Raw genomic sequence first — 23,030 nt, 5'->3', positions numbered from 1 at the left:
GATAATATTAGAGGCTTGAATGATTTTTTAAAACATTTGTCTGTTAATTATATTTGTATTTCAATCATTTGAATGTTTTTGATGAAAAAAATGTCACTTATTTTAAAAAAAAAAAAAACAGAAGACTAATTTTTTTAATCTTTTTTACTTTATTTTTATTTTTGACAATTTAATGAGTCAATTCATTAACCTATGATAGACTAGAATCGGACTCAAACTGAATTGGTATTTTCATAACTCACCAAAACTTAAAGGTGAGTCGGACTAGTTCAACCCATGGTAAGTCAACCCTTGTGGGTTAAAGTGACCCATTTTGACAGAGCTATTTGACATTATTAATTAGCTAAATCATAAAAGCTTCTTTAGGATTGTTTATTAATAAAGGGAAGTGATTGGTCATCTTATCTTGATTATCGTAGACACAAGGAGTTGATTATTAGATCTTATCAATAATTATAATTAGTTTATCTAAAAAGGAAGAAAAAACACTTTTGAACCAATGTTTACCATAGAAAACGAAAGCAAGTATTACACCTTGAGAATATGACCATGATGCAAAAGCAGCAATGAAGAACACTATATATTATTATTTTGATTGATCATCCTTGTACAAGCCCTCCCCAACAAGCAAAGCTAAACAAGAAAATGGATTGTAGGAATAATTGGGGTATTTCATAATACATTAAAATTTTCTATTCACAAATTAAGACTTGAAAAAAGAATAAAGGAATCAATTTACAGTTATCTGGATGCAGAAAAGGGGGAGAAAAAAAAAAGTATGTTGCTTATCCTAAATGGGGTGAAACTGAACTTGTCTAAATAACTGTCCTGTCACTTTCCAGAGAGAGAGGTTGCTCAGCAGGGTATAGGTTTCCAGGCTTAGGTGGCTTCTTTGAAAATAAAGATGACTTGCTGTCAAAGAAACTCGAGAAAGAATGTCGAATCTGCGTTTCTTCATCGTTTACCTCGTTTTTACAGACCGGCCTTGTCAACAGTTTATCCTTGCCACCAAAGATATGGCTAAGTCTCTTAAACCGGTGCTTTGGCTCACCAGTAGAAAACCGGCGCTTTGATTCATCAGTAGTCATAGTTGATTCTTCCATGTGCTTCATCTTCAATGCCTCATCTGGATTCAGCAACATTTTCTCCACTGTTTCATACATCTACAAAGAGACATGACCATTATTTTTTTCTTGGATAGAAGTAATTATTAAATAGTTGCAAATGAAACTATCAAGACCCCACCACTAATTATAATTATAGTCTGTCTACATTCCAAAGTAACTATTTTTTTCATCCTCGTGCGGGCACAGGCTGCGTTAATTTAAGTAGCAGAATGAATTCAAACACTAAAAGGGGCAAATTAAATATTCCCAGAAGGTAGGATTGATTAAAGTAAAAGGTACAAAGTGTCACAAAATTTGATCAGTTGTGTTTCCCTTCCTTTATATAGTTAATGGCTTCTTCAAATAGATGGATGAAGCAATAATACTGCAGTTGACTCCACTGGTTAAATTTTGACCATTTAATTAAGGAGCAAATTTTCAGCACTCCCAAGTACCAATTTTCTAACTTCAGAAAATTTTCTTTATTTTTATTTTAAAAGAAATTAAAACAGTAAAAAAATTAACCAAACAAACTCAAGTGTCAGTTTATAGTGGGAGGAGTATGTACTACAGAAGGACTGTAAAAAATTTCTTCCTTAAGGTGAGAATCAATGTTAGAGACGTTTCAAAAGGATATCAGGAGCTACATATAACTTCACAAAGTCACTTTAGTTTTATTGTATTGGTACCCACCTGAACAAGTTCATCGATTTTCTCATTGAATCTGTCACTCTGACACGTGGTAACTATGTACTCCTTGCAATCATTGAACAACTTTGAGAGATCAAGGTCGCCATACAGCATAGTTTCAGCAATTGCAAATCCAAAACTGAGCTGTATATTTAAGACCAGAAATTATGATTAGAAAGGAGTGAGAATGGTACAATCATTGATCAATTATTATTCAGTCATCTACCATTGAAATCTAGTCACAAACTCGAGCTGAAATTCTCTCAATAAACTATAAATAATTGTAAGATCATAAATAATTTCTCGGTTAATCAATTAGCTAACATACTACATAATCTTTTTTAAAAAAAATCAAATGATTAAAAGTTAAGAGCAATTATAATTATAACAGAAATTGATTATAAAGATAAGAGGAAATGGTTTAATCTTCATACAACTCAAATGGGCACATACAAGTTCATGATAAGAAGCGATTCTTACTTTAATCAGCAACCATGTTCTATTAAATGTTTGTCCATTTAACATCGAATAATCAACAGTAAATTAACTCCAGTGGAGACTATATCTTCTTCGATTGACGGAAGGTCCGATGGTATTATTCTTATGTGAGATAACATCCACAGCATATCAATACAATAAGAGGAATAGTGGAATACTCCTTTTCATCCTTTACATGCATATTATATTTTAGGCAGATATGTATGTTTCAAAGGTATGCTTTGCTTGTTTTTCTTTTTTCCTTTTTAAACCGACAAAATAGACTATTTTTGTATTTATAATAACAAATGTGTTATGCATTGGAAATTTTTCAAAAAATAATATTGATGGCAAATACAAGTTATGGTGGGTATTTTTGTCACAGAATAAGAGCATTAGTGGCTGAAAACCAAAGCAACCTATGTGAGATAAAAAGAAGAGAGGGTGAGAAAGAACTTACAAGAGAAACAAACAGCTGTCCAAAAAGCTCTGAAGGCTGGATGTCCTCAAATGCATCTAGAATGTCCTCCCTGCAAATAAATGTAAAATGCCATTCAAGAGAGATGGCTTTAAGGGTAAAATCCCAGTTCACAAAAATGGTTATTTACACTTACACTGCCAAATCCTCATCATAGAGAGGTGCCTGTTTAACAGCTGGAACTGGTTTAGATGTTTCCCACAATTCACGCCACAAATTACCTACCAATATGTAATGGAGAATTCAGCAAAGTTCCCTTATATGATATCAAAAAGACATAATGTGGCAAGTCGCCATAACAATGCCCATGTTTCTTCCAAAATATGCATCATAATTCAACCGAGATAACAGTCAAGATTCATTTATCTGGACAGCTTTTACCCCATATATGATATTCAGTACGGGCATTATATATCTTATTAAATGCTATAAAGATTGAGACGAAACATGCCTACACTTTCAACTTAATGGCTTGCCCAAGAAAGTTAGGAATATAAAACCTGAAGACCTATACAAAGTGCAAACGTCAATTGATTGACGATGAGATTACGAATTCAATAAATATTCTAATCCTACCATTTCACACTTAAACCATACTCAGCCTTCAATTCAGTGAATTTACACAAAAGTTCAGCAGGAACACATTAATGATTAACCACCCATGGTCAATAAAACATCAAACACCTTAGGCTATGGCCCAAAAGCAATCTAACAAGTGCTTTCTATACTAAATCCAATGTTTATAAACCAATCTATCATTCATGATTCAACAATAATTTAGAAATAAGCCAGAGTACACTTTATGGATAACATGGGGGCTGATAAAAAAAAAATGGATAACATGACGATGCATATGATTTAGATCATTGAGCATATCCAAACAAAGAAACTTTGAGAAATAATTTGGAATGATCCAAGAAAAGAAACAAAGGGTTAAAGAAATAATTCACGAAAATAAATGAACTTTAACAGACAAAAATTGTCACAATCCAAATAAATCTAACAATGAGGGTATGAAAAGCATCAAACAACTTTTTTAAAATTTTAAAAATGGGACAAATACTATGTAACAGTTTTTTTATACATCAGGCAATGAAGGCAAAAGGAAGTTCAAGAGAAATTAGTGAACCAGAGAAAACAAATAGGATTTCATAGCCCTAGAGTACTTGAAGAAAACATGGAGAAATAGAATTCCTTTACCATTTAGATAAGGAGCATTATAGAAGAGTTCAAAAGAGACATAACCACATGTCAGTTGTATTCACAAATTCTCAACAGTATCTGGTGATCATATATAATACATATACTTAATTATAGATCCTTATATATGAGAAAGATTAGATTTTTTTTTCTTTTAATACTCTCTTTCACTAGGGTTTTTAAAAGCACAAAATTTCCCTCACTAGCCTGCATTAAACAATTTCTGCCATATATAATGTGGATCTCATGCTTTCCTTCCACACACCTCAGCAAACTACAACCTTTTTTTTGACAAGCCAAGTTAATAAACATTTAAATGTTTGTCATTGTTAAAATATAGCAAAAGTTGTCACAATTGGTTATGAGATACAGGGAATAAATTATTCTTTTCAAGCCAAAATAAAACTGTAGTTTTATCATATGCAAAGGACCAGTTAATATGGATATTGACCACAATATTTTGTTGGATTAATCAATGACCATGGGCAAGAGATTAGTACACCTACCTTCTTTTTGCATTCGCAAACTTAGTTGACCTCTGGTAGACATTGACTCCCCACCATAAGAAGAATCTCTATCCTCAGTACTTCCCTCACTTTCACTCCAATCAGGAGGAGAGTACCATCTCACAAAATCTTCCAAAATGCAACCAGGATTTGCAGCCTAAATCATGAGGCAAAACAGAACTAACTTAGATAGAGCATCACTACATTAGATGCATTCCAAAAGAATTAAGAATATCAGTAAGAAAAGTTCTCTTCAAGGGAAAATCTGACCTTGAAAGCCTGCATATCAGAGAGGAGTTGAGAGCATCCAGCACCAACACTGGTCATACAAGGTAAAGAAAACTATCATGAAATGCCTACCCAATAGTAACTATAAGTCTAGAACCTATTAGATCGTAGATGCAGATAAGCAGTGAAATGAAGCTGTCATTTGCATACCAGACACATGAGATACAAATACATAGTCATCAATATATTGCAAAAATAAAATTTAGTGAATATACAACTAGTCCATCAGCTCAAAATCTAGAAATTGAAGAGGGGCAAAAAAAAGATCAAATTGGACATCACCGATAAGTGCATGTTAGGAAAAGATTCATTTTGGGGAAATAACTGCCTTTTTTCAAAAGCTCTCATGGAAAGCTCACTACAAAAAGCAATTATATCTCAAATAGTTTACATACCTCCCTGTCCGCAGCACAAACTCCTCTGTCTCTTTGATCAGATCTTCTGTAAGCAAGGGTCCCTCCTACATGAAATTGCCACAGACATGACACATCAAGCACTGAAGCAAGTTCAAATAAGTAATTGTATAATACAAATAGCTATCAAACCTGGGTGACAGGAGAGTATGCCGGCTCGCCAGTCTCCAGTAATGTCAAATCTCCAGATGGGCAATCAGCACCAAGTCGGAGAACAAGCTCTCCAGTTCTTAATCTTGCATATAATAAAGGGCCTGTAGGAATTTTGCCCGTGTAGTTTGCTGACTCTAATGCATTTGAATTGGCTTCCATCACCATAGTGTCCAGAGATTCAGTGGCAATAATATGGCGCTTTTTCCGAGAGATGCAACAATTAATTACTTGAAATTGTTGATACAGAAGACATGACTTCAGATCTGGAATGTCATCTGGGGGGATTCCAGGCAAATGTTTTTCTTCGGACCAATGTTTTCTCAGCTGTATAAGTAAAAAAAATAATTCAAAGCACACTCATTTAGCTTAGCAGGTAATAATTAAGAAAGTAATGCATTGACATTACCATATACTACTTTAGTTCAGGTTACAAATTCTAGAACAGAAATTCATGTAGGATCTTTCCATAAACGAGTAGATGTAAAATATAAACTTAGGTAAATAACTTGGCAATTCAGAGGTTTTGTAGAACTCTAAAAGTTCCCGATAATACAGCATATAAGTAGTTTACAGATTTTCTTTTCTTTTTTGGTTCTTTTTAATTATTTGCAAAAGGGAAATGAAGGGAGTAGGAGGAAGGAGACTGATTATACCAAAGTCAAAAATCAGATGATAACAAGGGGGAAAAAACCTACACCAAAAAAATTATAAAAAAGGCCCAAACTTCAAAAAATAAAATTAAACAAGATCAAAACAAAGAGAAAACTATTTTTCTCTTTCTCGATATGGCATCGCATCAGTTTGTATATTTATAGTGGTCAAAATCATACCAAAAAATTGGATAAAAATATTAAATTGATTAAGATAGTACAATCCATCAACAACATCATCCATCTAACTAACAGTTAAATGAGCTAAAGACAATAACTTATATTTTGTAGAAACTGAAAAATGACCTAGAGATTAAATGAAATCTAAAATTCTAGGTTCTTAATAAAAATATTAAATAGTATTAAAACTAGAAATTCTTATTGAGTTAAACATACTTCATCAACAACCCTGGACCAAAAAAGAGACATTTCTCGAAGCGTCTTGAAGTTTCCGATTACTTCAGCTAGCTTAACAACTAGGCTTTCAAGAGGTGCACCATGAATATCTCTTGGCAAAGATGATATGAAAGTTTCCTCTGGATCAGAGTTCCTTTTAAGGAACTCTCCCTCTGCAAATATCTTGCAAAGATTACAAAGGATGTGGAAGATCATCACAGAATAAAGTGCCCAAAAAGTATAAACATAAAGATTGATGTAATTATATCATAAGCAAGCCACCTAAATTTCATATACCTTGATCAAACAATGAATTAATCAAATACACAACTTTCTCATCACTACTAAACTCAGAGGTGAGTTTGTCCTCCTTTTCACGCAACACTAAAGCCTTCACTGAAGAGAGACTTAAGCCTGCCTTCTCTCTGGCAGGTGACGAACCTCTTGATGAAGCTACAAAATCTTTCATCGAGTTTGTTTGCCTTCCAGACCTGGTCAAAAAGCCCAAAATTTTAATAGGCTAGTTGTATCGTTATTCATTAAGCTGAAAATCATTCTGAATAACAAGAACAAGACACTCAAATATTTACACTACTCTTGCTTTAGTCATTATGAAGAAAATTTGAACAGCTATTAGTGTTGGGTTGAAAAAATAATGCATTAACCAATTGAGAGTAAGAAATAGACCTCTCAGTTGCGAGAATTTGGTTAACAGAATCTTGCCTTATTCGATAAAAAGAATCTTTAAGAAATTCATGGAATTGACGGGAAAAAAAGGAGAGGATAACTTACTCAATAGCTATAGCCAACTGCTTCAGGACAGATGATGGAGGAATGGGGTATTTGGTCGCAGCAGTTAAGCCTTCAACCGAGGGAATTGCTTCTGAAGCCTGAATTAATATTTTATATCACACATCATTAAATAAATCAATTTGTGTATTTGAATACAAAAAACATGCTCAATTTACTGGAAAGAGTTCTCGGGAAGTTAACCATGAGATTATTAAGCATGGAGTATTAACTCATCACAAGCATACCATGTACACATCAAATATTTTTCTAGCTTATGAATAATGAAAGTGACACATTCAGAAAGACACTGTTGAAAACTATGCTCATAGCTGACACTTGGCACTCATTATCAGAATTTCTAATATATTGGAAAAACTGCCTGGTTTAGAAACTTTCAATTGGAAGATAAAATCATTGAATTAAAATGTTCCAGAACTTCTTACCTTGGCATCAAGATCATTTTTCACATTGAGGATGTACATATTTTCATCATAAAATGGAGCAGAGGCCATGCTTACATCGCCAACTTTATCTGTTACTTCGACTTCCTTTCTCCCTTTTCGCATGTTGTTTATTCTATCTTGCCAGTCCTGCTTTGTTCCTATATGTGGAGGTCTCCACTTTATATGCTTCAGTTCATCAAGAAACTGAAACATCCCATTACAAAAATAAAATAAAATCAATTTTGCCTAATAAGTACCCAGACATAACACAAACAAATAAGTGATCTTATGCTAATCATCTTTAGACTAAGACACATTTCGGACTGTAAGCACCTGTCTGGTTCAAAACAAAACAAAATTTATTTTTCTCAATAATCATAATAATGTCACTTAATTTTCACTCTATTTCCTGCATTCAAAATTTTGTATAAGAAATGAGTAAACAACTTTTTTTATTAGTGATGAGTAAACAACTTTTCCCCAAGGGAAGTAACATACAAATACTACGGATTTTCATTAGTTTCATAGAGTGACACACATCAAAGCTTAAGAACCTAGTGCACGTGTATATATTTTTTAGCCAAAAAAAACCAAAACTGCATTTCAACCAACAACTATCTCTAAAATAAGCTAATCCAAACAAACACTCGTGATCTAAATTTTCATTTCCACAATTTAGCTTCAATTAAAACCAAACAAATATACTTCCCTTTGATAATTAAAAAAAAATAAAATCAGCACCACAGACAGAAGGGAATATATCAGTACGACATCCCCATAATTCCAAACCGCAAACGCAAATTAGATTCAAATAGTTAAAATTAAATTCAAAATCTATTTTTTTTTTCAATAATACCAATTACTCAAAAAACACACACTACAAGCAAATGAATGCATCTTCAAACCTTCTCACTCCGAGCAGATTCATCGCCCCGCTGCCTCCCAAACTCGTCGTGAAATTGCTTATCAGAATCTTCACCGATCAAAAAACCACGTCAATGCTAATTCCCCAAAAATTCAATAATAAAAAAATCGAAAATTCCGAAACAGAACAGGAAAAAAAAAAAGGAACGAAACGCATTCATTTCCACGCAACGAGAACGAGAGAGAAAAGAAGGGAAAAACACGCAATTACCATTACCCACCTAGATCGATTTTGAAGTCCATGAGAACACGCTCCGCTTTCGCGGCTGCGGAATGGAACGCAGTTCGCGCTTTGGACACGAAGGAGCTCGCGTGAGCCTCCATTTCCTGCACCGGGGGTGCGCACGTTAAGGTACAACAACAACACAACACAACACAAAACACTCTTTTTCTTTTTCTCGGCTAACACAAGAAGAAGAAGAAGAAGGTGCATAGATAGATAGATTATATAGAGAGAATGTGTGTGTAAGTATTTGTAGTGCGAAAGAAACAGAACAAGTCCAAGAATAAGAAGAAAGTGTTGGGTGATGGTGATGACCAGGTAGATGCTGATGCTGATGCTGCTTCAAAAACTTCACCTTTTCTTATGGTGGAAAATAAAATCAAAATGGTCAATGAATTTAATTACAATCAATTTATAATATTATTTTCTCTATATATATCATTGAATTATAACTACTCATATAAGTTAAGTTTATTAGTTTTATAATTTAATTATTTTAATAAAATTTATTAAGCAAATTTAATTAATTAAAATTATAAAAAAAATGCAAATGATGGAAAATATATTATTAAATAATTAAAAATCATACTAAATATAAAATTTTTTAGATAATTATTATTATAAAATCAACAAATTCAACCTGTAATTTATAATTAAATAAAAATGTAAAAATTCTGTATAATTTTAATGTATTTAAATTGAACTCGTGAATTTATTTTTCTTCTAAAACAACTTCTTTGCTTTTGAATGAGTTATAATTATTTTATAATCTTTAAGGATTTCATGTAATTATATTTACAAAATGATGTCAAATTAAATTATAAATTCAAAAAGTCTTATGGTTTTTTTTTACTGTTTTTTTTTTTATAATGAATAATACTAGTATAATATAGTTTACTGTATAGTTCCGGATCAGCACACCAAAAAGTCTCTGACTTTTACTTGCCTATTATTATTTTATTATAATTATAATAAAGTGAAAAACGGATAAACTAGCATTTGTACCGGGCCCATAGAGAAACAAAACATTAAATCAATAATGTAGGATATAATAAATGACATATACGTTCGAGCAAAATATCATACCTTCTATTTTTTTTGTAACATAACCGGGTTTATTTGTGCTTTTTTAAGATTTTTTTTAGAAATAAAAGTTTGGGAAACAAAAGCAGTTTATAATTGTTACTTAGTTGTTGATAATGTTATAATATATTTGTACTGCTATTGGTTTTATAATGTTTCCATTGGTGCAAAAATTTCTAATGAATAATTGAATATGTCACCTACCTAAAGGCTATGTAAATATTATAAAATTTTATGTAAATATTTAGAGTAAGAAAGGAAGCAACAAATTTTGTTGAAGTGGATTCATTAATTTACAAGATTTCAGTCCATGATTCTTAGATCATTTTTTTGCAATATTTGTAATAATTTTAAATTAATTTTTTACTAAGCTTGTCATGAACTAAAACCATAAGTCGTGCTTTTATTGTGTGTCCGGTTTCTGTCAAAAGATACTTTTTTTCTTTCACATTTGTTACTTGCTAGCTATAAATTATGTTGATTAAAATCGTGATTAATAAAATGTTTACAATTTGTGTAACTTGTCAAAATCGTGGTCAGTGACATTTAAATTTAAATAAGTTACAATGTGTTGGGAAGAAATTGTATAGCCTATGGGTATAGAGCCTTCAACCAATGGAATTAATCAAATGACTTTGTCTTAATTGAACAAGTTTTGTTTACCATGACTTAATTGACCAAGTTTAATCTTAGTGTATTATTATTATAAAAAATATTATTATACAGTAATGCATCATTAGAGAGGAATAGAGTATGCCGGTAAATTTACATTTAAAAAAAAATTGACGGATAATTAATAAAATATATCAACCATGAAATTGATTAAGTGATAATAAATTTGAATATTTTAAATAATTTTAAATTCAAGTGTTATAAATAAAAAAAATAATAGAAATTAAAAATTTCATTGATAGTGGACACAATGATGAAAACTAAAAGAAAAAACTCAAGTGACCCATTAAATTTTGTTGGAACTAATGCAAAACACATGATTGACCTTGTGTCAATTTAAATACAACCATTCAAGCAGTGGCGGACCCACGTGTATCCCAGGGTGGGCAGGTGCACCCCTGAATAAAGAAAGAGGCTTATGGTTTCTATGTTAGTGATGATAATTGGTGCACCCCCTCAATAAATTTTTATCTTTTTCTACCCTTCTCCCACACGCTTTTTGTTTCTCTTTCATTATTTTAAATTATTTGTCTCTTTCACTTCTACTTTCACGTTTGTTTTCTAGTGGACAGTTTCTTGTTTTCCTTTTATTATTTTAAATTATTTGTGTCTTCCACTTCTACTTTCACGATTATTCTCTAGTGGGCAGTTTCTTGTTTCTCTTTTATTATTTTAAATTATTTATCTCTTTCACTTCTATTTTCACGTTTTCTAGTGGGCTGTTCGGCTTTTACTTTAAACTCTCCCACATGTTTGCATAGAGGAGTTAGAAAAATAGAGAACTAATGAGGGTTATAAGAGGCTGTAATTCTGCAAGTCTACAAGAGCAAGGAAAATCACAACAACTCAACAAGCAAAGAAAGATTTAGGTATCAGATTACCGATAATTGTTATAACTTATAAACATGTCTCTCAGTCTCTGGTTATGTGTTTTTTCACAAATCTTTTTCTTTTTTTCCCCTTAAGTTTGATATATAAATAATATAATTATATATTAATTATGTTTGATGAATTTATAGATTGACAATGAACTGATCATTCAACCATTTCAAAACATGAAATCACATAGAGGACAACTATAAGGTATGTAATTTATTTGAATAAATACATTAAAATTTTATGATTTTGGTACTTATGTCTTTATCTTTATATGCATAATGATAATTATTATTAATTTATATTATTTGAAAAGTAAATTGCCCCCATTGACTGAGGGTCTTAGATCCGCCACTACATTCAAGTAAGTCAAAAAGTTTAAACAAGTTCACACATTGAAGTAAATTGGTTGAAGTTGACTCTATAGGATCCAATGGTGGTAATGTTATTTATTGTTATTGTGAAAGGAAGAGTGTGAATCAAACTTTAAAGGCAACTAAGAACCCAAGGAATCTATTATACACATGCTCGTTGCCAAAGGTTGCAGAATGTTTGCCTCAATGTGTATCGTTATTTCTCTTGTTTTTGTGTTTTTGTAGTAGTTGGTAAATTATATAGATGATTTTATCAAATTGTTGTAATCGTATTTTTCATAAAGCAAAACTTGATATGAATCAAGTAGACTTAGTAGAATGAAACCAATTGACAATTCAATCGCTAAACATTTTTTACCAACTATCAAAATGGTTCATATTTTTTTACACTTAATGTTAAAAAGGTCCTCAAACATTATACCTTATTGACAAAATACTCTATAACATAAATAATAAAAGATTCGTCACAAAATCTAAGTCACTTTCATCATTATCTATAAAAATAAAACATCACCTTCTTCTTTAACATCTTCATCATTATCTCTATCATGATCCTCCTTCACAAAAAGTCAATCATTACATTTACTACTATTGCATTCTCTTCTTTAACAATAAGACCAACATAATCGAGTGGAATATCAAACAAATAATTCATATTTTTGAGATATTTTTTAACAACTCATTTAGTCACGTTGGTATAGACATTGATCAGATAAAATGATCATTATAATAAAAAGAAATAAAAAAAAGTTATAGATAAATATATATTTAAAATGAAACAAAATATACGTCGAAAACTATTAAATAGGTTTTTTTTTTACCAAGAATGATTGTTTTTCATTTTCAAACAACAACAAAAAAAGCATTGTCATTGTTTGTATAGAAGTCATCATTGTTGATTTTTTGTCTAAGAGAATGAGAAAAGGCAAAATATGCAAGCATATTAGTGCCAACTTAATCCCTCTTACTTGGCAAGCATGTTTCATCCACCTTCCAGAGGTGTCAACAACGACATACCCCATGTGCACTCAAGTTAACTCAAAGGCTAAAAATTAACGACATGATTGAATTATCGCAACATTTGTATATTTTGATATTAGATTGATGATTTCAATCTATTGGAGATGGAATTATTTGAATCTTCTAGGGATCAAATAAATTTATTATAATGGTAAATGATAATTCTCTAGTCTCAAACAAAAAATTATTGTGTTTTAATTTCAAATATAAGAAAATCTTAATTATTAATATTTTTATTTAATAACTATCTCCAAAATGTCTTTTATTTAATAAGATAAAAAAATTTATACTTAATATTAAATTCCAATGAATAATGGTTTAAAAAATGTTCAATTTTTAATTGGGACTCACTTTTAATCAAAATAACTAATTATTATTTTTTAAATATGAAAACTAATTACTTGTGAAATATATATAATTTTTTTATAATTGAGATCGGAGAGAATAATATATAATTTTTTTACATTATCATCCGTATATAAATTACTTTATTATATTTTATTGAATACTTAAAAGCTGAAATGTTCTGAATATAAATAAAATCACCTCACAAGTTACCACTGCAAAAGAAAATTGAAGTCATCGAAGGTTAGACCCCAGAAATCAAAGAAAGGGGCTTGCCAATTATTCCGTGGTTTGCCACGTGGCAAAATCCGATTGGCTATAGCGTCGTGGCTGCACAGGGGGTTTCTGGTACCCAGCAGAGACTGCACAAGAACATTTTCGGTGCAAGTTTCAATTTTTTTCGGTTAGGAATTTGCTTTGAACGGAACAAGAATCCAATAGAAATGAAGAAGATGTGGGTTTCGGATCATAGGTTGTTTCTTCTCTGCATTCTTTGTGGCCTCTGTTTTTGTCTGCAGTTCACAACGGTATCTTTCAATTTCACCTGCTTCACACACTGACCATGTCATCATAAAAAAAAAAAAAATCATTCTTTTATGTGTTTTTTTCAATTTTCTCAAATTATTGAAACTACCCATTTTTTTTTCTAGTGAGGATTTTGCTGAATTCAATCATGGGCTGTTTGGATTGTGTGAATTTGGATTTTGATTATTTTTGGCATAGAGTGGAAATCCAAGTATTTGAGGATTTTTGGTTCATTGTCTGCACAAATCAGTAGGTTATTGTGTGATTTTTCTACTTGAGGAATATTGCATGCTGTATTTCTTTTTCTCATTATGTGGTTACCTCCTTTTTCTTCCCTGAAAGTTTCATTTTGTTGCCATGGGCTGTTATGATTGCTTGAATTTGGATTGCCATAGAATGGAATTGTGAATGTGTAAGGACTTGGTTCATTTTCTGGAGCAATCAATAGCTTAATTTGTGAATTTTTCTATTTTAGAAATATGAGGAGAAGTTCTTATTATCTAGCTACCTCCTTTTTCGATGTTAATATTGATCTGTATGATTTTTCAATGAAAAACCACAGAGCTAGTAACTCTTTAAATTAGTTTTGTGTGCTTTTTTTATTTATTTTGGAATTATCTTCTGCTACAAGGTTAGGTCCTTGCTTTGTTTGTTTTTGGTTCGAAACTTCTGCACCTATTTTTTTCTAATTTTCATGACAGTATAAAATTAAACCTTCAGTTGTTTATTTGTTACAGGGTCATGCAGGTTCAAATGCTGGAAGGTGAGTGAGTTTTAAAGTTTGATTGGAGGTATTTTGAACTAGGAGAACATTTTTAGTTTGCATTTTAGAGTTAATTGCTTCACTTATTGGTTATCCAATTGTTAGTAAGAGCGAGGAAATAAATAACTTAAAATGGTGTTTGACACTGTGACTTGTACATGATAAACTCCTATCATTTGTTTCATGTGAGCAATTGATATGCTTTGTTTATTTGTTTCCTTCTTTTACTTTCTTTTAGTCTATGTTTTCTTCCTTTCGTGCTCTTTGTTCCAGGAATTGATGTGGCTAATATATAATGTCAATGTTCAGAACTTTGAATCAGGAGGGTGGTGATCATCAAATACATTGCTCTAGAGAAAGAAGTAGAACAGCTTGGAAGATCATTCAAGAGGTATTAGAATATATCCAAGCAAATAACTCTCTCAATGATATTAGTGTGCATTCTCTTGATATATAATTTTTGCTGCAGTATTTGATGCCATTTGTGGAGAAAGAAAAATACCACATCTCAAAAAGGTGTATGCTTCACCCTGACAATGACATATACAGAGATCAGGAGCAACATAAGTCTCATATAGATATAAACGAATGGCAGTGTAGGTACTGTAAGAAAAGTTTCTATGAAGAGAAACATCTTGATCAGCATTTTGACAACAGACACTCCAATTTGCTTAATTTGGTATGATGCTTCTTGTTCAATACAATTTTTATTTTTTTTCAGTGGAAAAATGGCTAGTTAGTGGAATGTGGAGTTGTGAATTGTGATAGTGCCAAACTTAAGCTCCGTAACCGTGACTGCTTACCATTGCCTTGAGAAGATACTGCTGATCAAGCCGTGCAACATGGTTGTTTCAGACTTGTCTGAGCTCTAGCTGTGGCCATGCCTAACATTTAAGAACATATTTAATTCATGTCCAGGACAAAATAAAAAAACTGAAACAAGGTTGTGGGTTGGTAGTAAAACAAACTGAAATAGTTCAACCAAACCTTGAGACCTTACTTTCCCAAAAATAACAACACCTTCAGATCTTTGCTTTATTTTTCAAGTTTTAAAGCTCATAATTTGAGATGAGTTTCTTTAAGCTCTATCTCTCTCTGTTTTGTGAGTTATCCTCTCTTGACTCAGAAGCACCACAAAAAATTAGTTATTCATTTGTCAGTTATATTAGTGAGTTAGTTAGGGCTGGGATAATTAGAGATTAGAGAAATAAGGCATGTTGCCTATAAAGAGGAAGAGGGCTTGAAAAGAGGAGTTAGTTGGTTGATCGGTTGGTATTGTGGCTAGGGAGAGTCTTGGATCTCTCCAATATCCAGGGAATTCACTATTCTTTGTATAGTTCCGGTTCTTGGCAGTTGGTACTGTACGCACATTGGCAGTTTCAGTTCTTGGTATTGTGTGGCTGATTTGATTCTTTAACTTCCATTGCCAAAAGTAAATAATATTTTACAGCACTTAATTGATCTGTGATTCTAATAGTAACTCAAAAGATGAGAATTTTGGTTGCTTTCTCTGCTCAAACTGCGATACAGTAGCATTAATTACTGAAATGAGATAGTTGTGTTCAATCCAGAGTGAAAGCCAGTGCTTAGCAGATGTTTGTGGTGCTCTGCACTGTGACCATGAAATGAATTCTGGATCTAAAAAATCAAAGTGCAATCCTGCTGCTGCTGCAAAACATAAACATCTATGTGAGGTATGCTTTGTTCTGTCTATTCATTTGCTATAATGTAACCAAATTTATTTTTGTTTCTAATTTACCTGTTTTTCATAGAGCTTAGCCGATAGTTGTTTTCCTGTCAGTGATGGCCCTGCAGCAAGCCAACTTCATGGTATTATAATATTTTCTTCATTGTTGCAAAATATTTTATACTTTGTATTGTGTATTTATGGTAGTTTGTGAAATTGCTTTCTTATGTTAACAATTGGCAGAATTCTTCTTGCACCAATTCTGTGATGCACACAGCTGCACTGGAAGTAGGAAACCTTTCTCCAGAGGGCACAGGGTAATTCTAAAATCTTTAATTGAACTCTTCTTTTTTCAAATCACTTAACTTTGGATTTACTTTTATGGGTGCTTATGATATTTGTCCAACTCTATACATTATCTTGTATGAGCCACGTTCAATTTTCAGAAATCCTTATTTGTGGTAAAGGATTCAGAAATTGTGGAGAATGTAATTTGAAAATTTGTATGGCTAACTGGAAAGAAAATTATAAAAAATCCCATTTACTTGTTACAAGGGATCTTACTTAGGAAATAGATCTCTCAGTGAAGATAAGGCAATAAAGGTCAACATGATATTTGCAACTTTGTGGTGGAATGGTGGAAATATATCTGTAGGATGCAATTCCCTTGATGCCAAGATGTAGGGTCAAAATTAAGAGAATTTTTTGTTAACTGGTTTCTTGATATGTGCAGAAGAAGACAAATGTGTTCTACATCTTTGTGTCTATTTTGCTTGTGATACTGCTGCTACTATACTATCTCTACATTTACTTATATCAGAGGTATTTACTTCAAAACTTCCCAGTCACGACTCACGACCTTATTTTAGGAATCTTTATAATGGCTCCGATAAGGTTTGGTCTTTTGTATTACAGAGGAATGAAAAGAGAAACTCAAGTGCTGAAGCGCATCTCACAAGCCAGCAGAAAGAAAAAGCCATCTTAATTGGTTGTTCTTTCCACAAAAAGATCTCAACCTATATTTTCAGAAAGTAAAGGTGTCTCTGACGGATAGAGTGTGAACTGCATGTGAAATCAACCTACATTTTCAGAAATTAAATGTGTAACTAATGGATACAGTCAGAACTTCACTTGGAATCCAGTTTACGGCATTCTGCTATTTGCAAGTGTTCGTTTGAAGGCAGAAAGAGATTGTCAACTTCAAAAATGACTCCCATGTGATCTGCTAGTTTGTAAACTAAATTCTTGTAATCTTTGTAAACAAAAGGGAGGCTGCATGACTGAATTCACCTTAGTTGGCTATTTGCATTTGATTGTGCATGACATCACTAACAAGAGAAATAACATGAACATTTGCAATGTATTCTCTCAATTTCTTTACTGACTTGATCAGAATTTATCATGTTTCTTTTCACATCATCTAAAGTCATTTGTTTTAAATAATTTTGGAGAATTTTCTTCTGAATTTTATGTCAGCATGGTTGTGTAGAGGGAATAAGGTCTCATTTTATCCCTCATATAAAAAATTAGATAACAAAATCTTAAATGTAGCTGTGAACAAACTTTATCATGAGCTTAGAGTTACTGTACATCTATGCCAATTACTTTTGAAGAAGTGCTGGCTTTGGGAATTGTTACATAAAGAATCCCATCTTTGACCTGTGCCTTAATTTTATCAAACTCAATATTTTCTGGGAGGGCTATCCTGTGGTTATATCTACCATAGCTATTGGCAGGCCAGTCTTCGTTGCCGTCTGCTTGACCTTCATGGTTCTCCTGGAGTGCCTTCTCTGCCTTCACCACCAGCATGTTCTGTTCTACCCATACCTTGACATCATTCTTGTTCATTCCTGGCATGTTGAATCTCATTTTGTAATCTTTCTGGCCTTCCTTTATTGCCCAAGGAATCTTCCCCTTACTGTATTCATCGTCTCCCACAACTATCAAAGGTGAAGTGCTACCATAAACCAAGGGATCCTCCACCATCCTCTCCATTGTGTCCATCATTTGCTGCACAGTCCTTGCTACTGGAAACTGGTTCAACAGCACTGTATAAAGAGTCATTATTTGTCAGTTGTCAATTGTCACTATATTATGTCTGATGAAGGAATAAAAATAATTTGTGAAACATTAATCTTCAATAACCTTTAGGTGAAGCTTGTGGCACCTTCATCTTTGGTTGCACTTGCTGCTTTGACTTCTGCAAACTCGTTTCACCTCCTGCCATAGCCTTTACATTGCTGCAGAAAGTTCTATTCCTTTTGCTTGTCAATGGTAGCAATTTGACATTGGAAAATTTGTTCATTCTACTAGATGAAGTGCGGGCATGGAAACCTACATTTGGTAGAGCTGATGCCATTTTTTTTGTTAGACAAAGATGTTGGAAAGATGTCAATGCTATGATAAGGCAAAGGACATTGAGAAGCTGATGTTTGCATTAAAATTTATAGGAGGCATTGGACATTTCTGGACCCAGGTAAGCATTAAAAAAATCTTATCTTTTATGATTGTGACTTGGGTTCTTGGTGAGATCTAGAGTTTTCCATATAATTCTTTAGTGGCCTATCCTATTTCCATATTTGGATGGGGATTTGGAAACATATTCCAAAATCCAATTTATTTGTCCTTATGCAACTTACAACTAATTTAGTTGTCTTTTTGAGGCAATGGCAAGCGAAACCGTCTGGACCACAAAAGAAAGAAGGGGACAAAGACAAATCCCTTCCTTATTCCAACCGAAAAGGGTAATATTACTAACACTTTCTGAATGGTTTTAGGTGTAAATTAAGCTATATTCAGGTGTCGTAAAATTTGTAGGGGTAAAAAATATATACTTAGTGTCTTAATTTCATATTTTTTTGTCTTAACCTTTTGATTTATAAGTTAAAAAAAACTCTGACTAATTCAAAGTGTCAAACTTGATAAAGAATTTTTCACCAAGAATTGAACTTGAAAATTCCACATTAATACATGGGGAGTCATTTCTTTAATGCGTGTTTATTTTTTCCGTTAACGCTTTCTTATCTTTTTATGGGGAAGCTATAATTTCTTCTAATCCTTTTGATAGAAGGCCATAAGCATCCTCTAATTTCTTCTAACTCGTAAATATATGAAACACTTAAAAAAGAGAAATAAAGCAAAAGTATAAAGTATCTTGAGTTTAATTTTGATCTTCTATAAGTCTCTTTAAGAATATTTAGAAATAAATAAACATCAAATTATTATAATATATATTTTTATAAAAATAAATTAACATTACGAGTCAAATTTCAATTTAGCCGTCGAAAGATATACAAGGTGTCATTGCCAGATTCTCAAAGATTGTTTACAAATTTACACCAATTCAATTTTTATAAATGTAAATTAAATCATCATTTTTAGGGATCAAATTATTCAAATATAGGTTAGAAGATTTTTATTTTTAATGATCAAAACATTAGAATACTAAATTGATATTAATTTTAAACATTAAGGGATTAAATTGATGTTCAAAATCTTTATACTACCAGTATAACAACTCGTGTATCTTTAAAGCTAATTATGTTTAGTGTGATTGAATCGACTTATTTTGAAGAAATATTTGCCTTTTTTGTGTTAGCTTCTTGATAGAAGATAAAAAACTATTTCTACAGAACTATTTTTTTTAAAAAAAGAAAGAAACTGATGCTTTCTCCTCTCAATCATGCTCATTGGGCATTGTAAAGTGTATTATCCAAGTTTTAATAGCTGAAAGAAAATGAACAATTACGGATTTTGGCAGAATGACCAAAAGCCAAGAAATAAAGGTTTTGCCCTATCATTTTCAGAGCACTTTGCAGCTAAGTAAAAAGAACTTAAAAGATTACAAATTCTAATAGTACATGAATATGGCTAACGAAAAGTTGTGAAAAAGAAAGGCACGGTATAAATGTATAATAACTAAAATACAACATGATCCAAAATGGAATCAAAAGCTCTACAGAAAATACAGAACTGCCTTTGCAGATAATTAAATTATCCTTTCCTCATAAAAAAAGGAAAAAAAGAAAGGATGCAAAACATTCCTCTATTCCCCCTCTCTTCTCAAATAGTATTGGTGCCCGTAATTCACCAGTCATTCAATTCAAAACCTTCAACATTACAGGTTTCACTTTCAACAAATGAAGCTATCAGAGTGTCATGTTGATAATTGACAACTGCCACCAAATCTCAAATTACATTTGGGTGATTAACTGAAGTCTGCATCATTTCCTTCCACGTGGATCCCGACTAAGCCCATATTTCTTCAAAGTTTTAATGTAATTTCTCATAAGGGTAAACTTGTTGCTTCCTAGATGATAGAAATAATCCCAAGAATAAATACCAGTCTTATGCAAGTCATCAAAATTGAGCCTGGACCATCCGATTCAACAATCACGGATCACATTCTAGTTCAGATGGGCAATTAAATATTGACACTGAATTTTAGATGTAATATCAAAGCTTGTGGTAATACCTCACCCCATAGTTTCCTACTGGTTCTGCAGACATGATTCCCACATGGCGCCTCCCAGATATCACCTGGTTCAAGGAAGTCATTTGTTAAAAGAAGTATCATTAGAAATGAATCAATAGAATTCAATTTAAAATCTCAAAAAATGAAGAAAAGACATTGGTACTAGGTTAATTTGGGTAAATAACTTAAGTGCTTATTGAAGAAGCTCCATAAGCACTCATAGGAAAAGAAAATAAGTAGGTAAATTGAGTTAGACTTCTACAAGTTAGAATCAACTTTATGCACTTCAACTTTTATAGAAACTTTCTTGTCAAACTTTTCTAAATACATAAATGCATAAGTTGATTTTAATAATTAAAGGAGTTTGATTTATTTTGCTTATTTACTTTTCTTCTTCTATAAATACTCACGGGAAGGTTTATCCAAAGAGAGCCTAAGTGCCTATCATTAAAGCACTTATCTATTAGTTTCTATAATCGAAGAGAAAATAGGATTAAACTATTTTATAAGTTGTCCTAGAGAGCTTATTGAAGAAAACAGCAAGGAGACACATCAAAAGCTATTTTTACAAGCTGTCTCAATCCCTTCTACAAGTTCTTATACAAAAAACCATCCTAATTCAACAATAAATTGGTATCTGGTTGATCAAAGCAAATAATTTTTTAATGGTGAAGCTGAAAAACATTCCAAATTTCCAATTCCAAATGTTACAGCAAGTAACAATACCTTTTGACCTCCAATTGACCTAATCTTTCCATCAACTGCAGGACTACTTATTCTGAGAAATTCAGCTGATAACTTGAACACACTACCATTGCCAAATTCTACCTCTACCTGAAACAACAAAAAGATTCAAATTTGAAACCATTATGTACCGAGGAAATCACAGTTCCATCAACCAATATTTAAGTTGCAATAAACCTGATTCCCCCCCCCCCCCCCCCCCCCCCATCAATTTAAGGCATGCTCAAACGATATTAACCCTATCAATTGCAACCTAAACATGTGTAGATTTTAGAAAAAAAGGAATAAAATTTAAGAACAAATATTGAAAAAAGAAAGGTTAAGGGGAGTAAGGAGAGAAAAAAAAGTAAGTAACAAACGTATTTTGGGGCGTGAAGAGAGAATCTGGTTAGGCGCGCAGTTTCTTCTGGCATTGTGGTCATTCTCCGAATCGCCGCCAACATAGTTCTCGAAAGTGAGTTTGTGTTTTGTATTATCAGCATAACTAGAGATGAAAGGAAAACAAGAATACAACCGCTTGCTCCGATTCAAGAGCCACCCACAGTACAATACAACCGGAGTGGTAAAGTATAGTTTATTAGAAATTACTTTATATATATATTTAAATATTTATTATAAAACTCAGAATTTTAGTATATATTAAAATCATTTATAATTAAATGATAATATAAAACATATTTATAGTTCATATAAAAATATAGAAAAATATAAAAAATATATAATGAAAAATAAATACTAATTGAAAAACTATCAAATAAATACAATTTGTTTAATTTGTCTTCGTTGGTACTCTAGTGACTCGTGATTGTCATACTAATTGACACGCTGGTAGCATTATTACCTTTTTATTGGAAAAAAAATAAAGCCTTTTTTTAAGCAAAAAATATAGGCCATGCAATTAGGAAATAAAGAAAATTACTAGAATTTATTAAAAAAACAGCTACCACAATTTTATAATAATTTAAGTGCTCTCCTTAATAATTGGATCGATTTGGTTAGTCTAATTGCATCACGTTATTTAAAAAAATGGTACAATTAATTAATTTGGTGTGATCTGACTTATTTTATGGTTAAACCAACAACCTGATCAGGTTGAACTAGTGAATTGGTTTGATTAGATTAGTTGAACTGAAATTAATTATTTTTTTAAAAAATACGAAAAAATATGGTACATTGAAAAATTAAACCAAAAATCTAAAATTTATTTAGTCAATCAAGTTACCACCAAATTATTATGATTAATTATTAACCTTATAGTATAATTAATACATATATTTATATTTTATGTTGCTCATACGTTTTATGCAGCTCAATTAGTAACTCACCAACCCAATATCTTGACTGAATCAAGAGTCAATCTAATTTTAAGTTTATGCAATCAACTGATTTAGTCGCTCATGGATATACAATTAGTTTTATGTTATCTTTCAATCATAATCTATATAATATAAAATAATTTTACTTAGTAATTATCTTTTTTAGAGATTTATAATAATTATCTTAAAAATTATTGAATTGTACATTTCTATTTAGTTGAAATTGTAAAAAAAAAAAATACCATACCAGAACTTATTCATTAATTTTATTATGTGTTTTTATTTAATTTTGTTACTTCTTTTTTTTTATTATAATATTGCTACTTTAATGTTTGGAAAAAGCAATGTTACTTTAATAACATGTCTAGTAAAAAAAGTAGAGAGAAACAGTAATGAATGTAACAAGTGATAG

At 31.7% G+C, this 23,030-nt stretch overlaps 4 protein-coding genes across 4 annotated transcripts; 1 reads left to right on the top strand and 3 right to left on the bottom strand.

Annotated features, from left to right (window-relative positions):
* Positions 1–567: 567 nt before the first annotated feature.
* Positions 568–9,097, bottom strand: LOC100800515 (rab3 GTPase-activating protein catalytic subunit). The gene is made up of 14 exons (XM_041004740.1): positions 8,738–9,097; positions 8,498–8,565; positions 7,593–7,796; positions 7,150–7,247; positions 6,655–6,848; positions 6,358–6,530; positions 5,291–5,635; positions 5,141–5,205; positions 4,728–4,776; positions 4,458–4,614; positions 2,888–2,972; positions 2,734–2,803; positions 1,800–1,940; positions 568–1,163 (listed from the first exon to the last, which is right to left on the bottom strand). Exons 1-14 carry the CDS (start codon positions 8,838–8,840, stop codon positions 816–818), a joined length of 2,100 nt encoding a protein of 699 aa, XP_040860674.1. The 5' UTR covers positions 8,841–9,097; the 3' UTR covers positions 568–815.
* Positions 9,098–13,316: 4,219 nt separating this feature from the next.
* LOC100792257 (uncharacterized) lies at positions 13,317–17,464 on the top strand. Its single transcript, XM_003532089.5, has 9 exons — positions 13,317–13,636; positions 14,372–14,397; positions 14,707–14,788; positions 14,867–15,076; positions 15,969–16,091; positions 16,170–16,227; positions 16,328–16,401; positions 16,818–16,906; positions 17,000–17,464. The coding sequence occupies exons 1-9, from the start codon at positions 13,553–13,555 to the stop codon at positions 17,067–17,069; spliced, it is 816 nt and encodes a 271-aa protein (XP_003532137.1). The 5' UTR covers positions 13,317–13,552; the 3' UTR covers positions 17,070–17,464.
* A 170-nt stretch (positions 17,465–17,634) lies between these two features.
* Positions 17,635–18,500, bottom strand: LOC100791734 (small heat shock protein, chloroplastic-like). The gene is made up of 2 exons (NM_001254302.3): positions 18,230–18,500; positions 17,635–18,132 (listed from the first exon to the last, which is right to left on the bottom strand). Exons 1-2 carry the CDS (start codon positions 18,441–18,443, stop codon positions 17,666–17,668), a joined length of 681 nt encoding a protein of 226 aa, NP_001241231.1. The 5' UTR covers positions 18,444–18,500; the 3' UTR covers positions 17,635–17,665.
* Positions 18,501–19,988: 1,488 nt separating this feature from the next.
* On the bottom strand, positions 19,989–21,855 carry LOC100791199 (uncharacterized). The gene is made up of 4 exons (XM_006586028.3): positions 21,662–21,855; positions 21,285–21,392; positions 20,559–20,623; positions 19,989–20,455 (listed from the first exon to the last, which is right to left on the bottom strand). Exons 1-4 carry the CDS (start codon positions 21,782–21,784, stop codon positions 20,308–20,310), a joined length of 444 nt encoding a protein of 147 aa, XP_006586091.1. The 5' UTR covers positions 21,785–21,855; the 3' UTR covers positions 19,989–20,307.
* Between the last annotated feature and the right edge of the window lie 1,175 nt (positions 21,856–23,030).

Source organism: Glycine max, chromosome 8, assembly GCF_000004515.6.
Source record: "Glycine max cultivar Williams 82 chromosome 8, Glycine_max_v4.0, whole genome shotgun sequence".
Lineage (NCBI taxonomy): Eukaryota > Viridiplantae > Streptophyta > Magnoliopsida > Fabales > Fabaceae > Glycine > Glycine max.
Note: the sequence above shows the minus strand (reverse complement) of the source record. Positions and strands in the feature narration are given on the sequence as shown.

Bases quoted from the DNA above. Each gene is read 5' to 3' on its own strand.
- LOC100791199 (XM_006586028.3), bottom strand. From the start codon at position 21,784: ATGCTGATAATACAAAACACAAACTCACTTTCGAGAACTATGTTGGCG. The intron at 21,393-21,661 runs GTTTGTTACTTA...TTGTTGTTTCAG, and splicing joins CTCTTCACGCCCCAAAATAC to GTAGAGGTAGAATTTGGCAA. The intron at 20,624-21,284 runs GTATTGTTACTT...TCCTTGAACCAG, and splicing joins GGTCAATTGGAGGTCAAAAG to GTGATATCTGGGAGGCGCCA.
- LOC100791734 (NM_001254302.3), bottom strand. From the start codon at position 18,443: ATGGCATCAGCTCTACCAAATGTAGGTTTCCATGCCCGCACTTCATCT. The intron at 18,133-18,229 runs GTTATTGAAGAT...CTCTTTATACAG, and splicing joins GCCACAAGCTTCACCTAAAG to TGCTGTTGAACCAGTTTCCA.
- LOC100792257 (XM_003532089.5), top strand. From the start codon at position 13,553: ATGAAGAAGATGTGGGTTTCGGATCATAGGTTGTTTCTTCTCTGCATT. The intron at 15,077-15,968 runs GTATGATGCTTC...TGTTCAATCCAG, and splicing joins ACTCCAATTTGCTTAATTTG to AGTGAAAGCCAGTGCTTAGC. The intron at 16,907-16,999 runs GTATTTACTTCA...TTTGTATTACAG, and splicing joins TACATTTACTTATATCAGAG to AGGAATGAAAAGAGAAACTC.
- LOC100800515 (XM_041004740.1), bottom strand. From the start codon at position 8,840: ATGGAGGCTCACGCGAGCTCCTTCGTGTCCAAAGCGCGAACTGCGTTC. The intron at 8,566-8,737 runs GTGGGTAATGGT...TGATCGGTGAAG, and splicing joins GGACTTCAAAATCGATCTAG to ATTCTGATAAGCAATTTCAC. The intron at 7,797-8,497 runs GTTTGAAGATGC...GGGATGTTTCAG, and splicing joins AATCTGCTCGGAGTGAGAAG to TTTCTTGATGAACTGAAGCA.